Consider the following 2,557-nt stretch of genomic DNA (forward strand, 5'->3'; position numbering starts at 1 on the left):
ACAGACCAATAAATCATTACTTGCTCTATAGAAATGGTAGAGATTTGCTTGCAATGTCACATTTTTTGTCTCCTTTGAGCTGTCACATAATAAACACGGTCTATATAACCGAGAAAATATCCATGCAGACCTAGGAATAAGGAAAAGAAGCTGCAATTTTCTACGGTAATACCATTCTCTACATAGATTGTCATTTTTATTTCTTTCGGGCAAAAGAAAATACTCTTACCCGTCGTACTGGATCTAGACCGTCGAAGCTCATCGGACGGTGGAAAACGCTACAACATCTCCCAACCAACACCAGATCCGAAACTCTGTACCGCGCAGGCGCGCTAGCCCACTTGGTGCAGCGCAGCGCAGGCGGAGCCTGGCCAGCTGAGCAAAGCCGCGCACCGGCACGGCGGCACTACCCCCCACTTCCCCAGACCCACCTCTATAAATTCCCCGGCCCACCCCCCGCTTCTCTTCCAAGTTCCATTCCATTCCCCATCAGCCATCACCCAGCCGAATCGAAACTTCCCCCAAACCCACCCGCGAATCGCACCCAATTCGACCGGGAATCGCGCCATCCGGCCCCCCGCCACCATGAGCTTCTCGTCCATGAGCAAGCAGCAGGTGCTGGACGCCGGCGAGGGGGCGGGGGAGGAGGTCGTGGAGCTCATCCCGGGCCTGCCGGAGGAGGTGGCCGAGAAGTGCCTCCTCCACCTGCCCTTCCTCTACCACCGCCTCTTCCGCACCGTCTCCTCCACCTGGAACCGCTTCCTCACCGACGCCCCCGCCAAGCCGCCGCCGCTCGCCCCCGCCGCCGCGGCGGCGGCGGCCGCGGTGTCGGTGTCGTTCTCGCTGCCGTTCCTCTTCGCCTTCGCGTTTGACCCCGCGTCGCGGCGCCTCCAGTGCCAGGCGCTCGACCCGTTCTCCCGGAGGTGGCTCCTGCTGCCGCCGGTGCCCGGCGGCGCCGCGGCCGGGTCGTTCGCGGTGGTCGGGCTCCCCCGCCGCGGCGAGATCTACGTGATTGGGGGCGTGGAGGAGGGCGGCGACAAGGCCGTCCGGAGCGTGGCGGTGTACAGCGCCGCGCGGAACGGGTGGGAGGAGGCGGCGGCGATGCGGACGCCGCGCGGGTACATGGCGGCCGGGGAGGTGGGCGGGCGCGTGGTGGTGGCCGGGGAGGACGGCGAGGCGGAGGTGTTCGACCCGGAGGCCGGGCGGTGGCTCCCGGCGGCGCCGCGGTGCGGGGCGGCGGTGGCGCGGTACGACGCCGCGGCGGCGGGCGGGAAGCTGTACGTGACGGAGGGGTGGGCGTGGCCGTTCGAGCGCGCGCCGCGGGGCGCGGTGTACGACGCGGCGGCCGACTCGTGGCGCGAGATGGCGCGCGGGATGCGGGAGGGGTGGACGGGCTCCTGCGCCGTCGCCGGCGGGCGGATGTACATCGTGGCGGAGTACGGGGAGTGGCGCCTGAAGCGGTACGACGAGGCCCGCGACGAGTGGCGGATGGTGGCCGGCGGCGGGGTGCCGCCCGAGGTCCGGCGCCCGCACGTCGTCGCCGGCGAGGTCGGGGAGGTCGCCGGCGGCAGGCGGAGGATATACGTCGTCGGCGCCGGGCTCGACGTCGCCGTGGGCACGGTGTCTGCCGCCGCCGCTGCCGGTGCCCCTCCTCCCCACGACGTCGAGGAGGAGGTGGTCGAGTGGGAGGTCGTCAAGGGCCCCGCCGAGTTCGCCGGGCTCGCGCCCTGCAACGCGCAGGTCCTCTACGCATGAGGCAGGCCGCAGGCGCGCCCGCCGGACCCGGTGGAACGTCTCTGTCGCCGGACGATGGCTCGGCCCAACTCGGCGCGCCCACGGCCCCACCAGCTCCGTCCGTACGGCGTCACCTTCTCGCCGGCGAAGCGCCGTGCTGGCCCACATGTCAGCGGAACGTGACGGCTCCAGCAGGGCCTCGCCGGCAGGAGCGAGTGGCTCGCTGCTGGAAACCCACACCCAGATGGATTTTCGGAAGAACAAAATAAAGAAACCCAGATGGGCGAGCAGCGAGCACACAGGCTCGCCACGTGGGACCAGTCTGTCAGCGGGAGGGGCTGAAGGATCTTTTTCAGCCACCGTCCTCTACTCCTCTACTAGCTCTGCAAGCAACAAAGCAAGCGTGCAAGCAGTAGAATTTTTTTTTTCCGCTTTCGAGGTTTTCCTTGTACGCGTGTATATTAGTTTTGTATTTCTGGAGGAACAAGAGAAGAGGAAAACAAAGAACGGGCCGGATGTGATGTCCGCGCCCAAGAAGAAGAACGGATGTGAACGTGTTGATGTGAAGTGAGATCGACGTCGACGCGATGGGCATTAGCTGAAGAAGCAAAAAAGGAGCCCCCAACTCAAAAGGCAAAAGCCCAAATCTCCGAGGCACGCTGCCACGCTCCGCGTCGTTGCGTCTCCGAGTCAGGAAACCCGTAGCTCTAACGGGAGAAGATGTCTCGCGCCCAATCACCCGGCCGCGAAGCGTCGGAGTATGCAGCAGCGCACAAGCGCGAGCGCAGCTCCTTCTCCCCGCCCCGGGCCACCAGCCCACCAC

At 65.6% G+C, this 2,557-nt stretch overlaps 1 protein-coding gene across 1 annotated transcript; it reads left to right on the forward strand.

Moving 5' to 3' along the window:
- Nucleotides 1-457: 457 nt before the first annotated feature.
- Nucleotides 458-2,274, forward strand: LOC112890864 (F-box protein AFR-like). The gene has a single exon (XM_025957732.1). It carries the CDS (start codon nucleotides 586-588, stop codon nucleotides 1,753-1,755), a length of 1,170 nt encoding a protein of 389 aa, XP_025813517.1. The 5' UTR covers nucleotides 458-585; the 3' UTR covers nucleotides 1,756-2,274.
- Nucleotides 2,275-2,557: the final 283 nt, after the last annotated feature.

This window comes from Panicum hallii, chromosome 4 (genome assembly GCF_002211085.1).
Source record: "Panicum hallii strain FIL2 chromosome 4, PHallii_v3.1, whole genome shotgun sequence".
NCBI classification, from domain to species: Eukaryota; Viridiplantae; Streptophyta; class Magnoliopsida; order Poales; family Poaceae; genus Panicum; species Panicum hallii.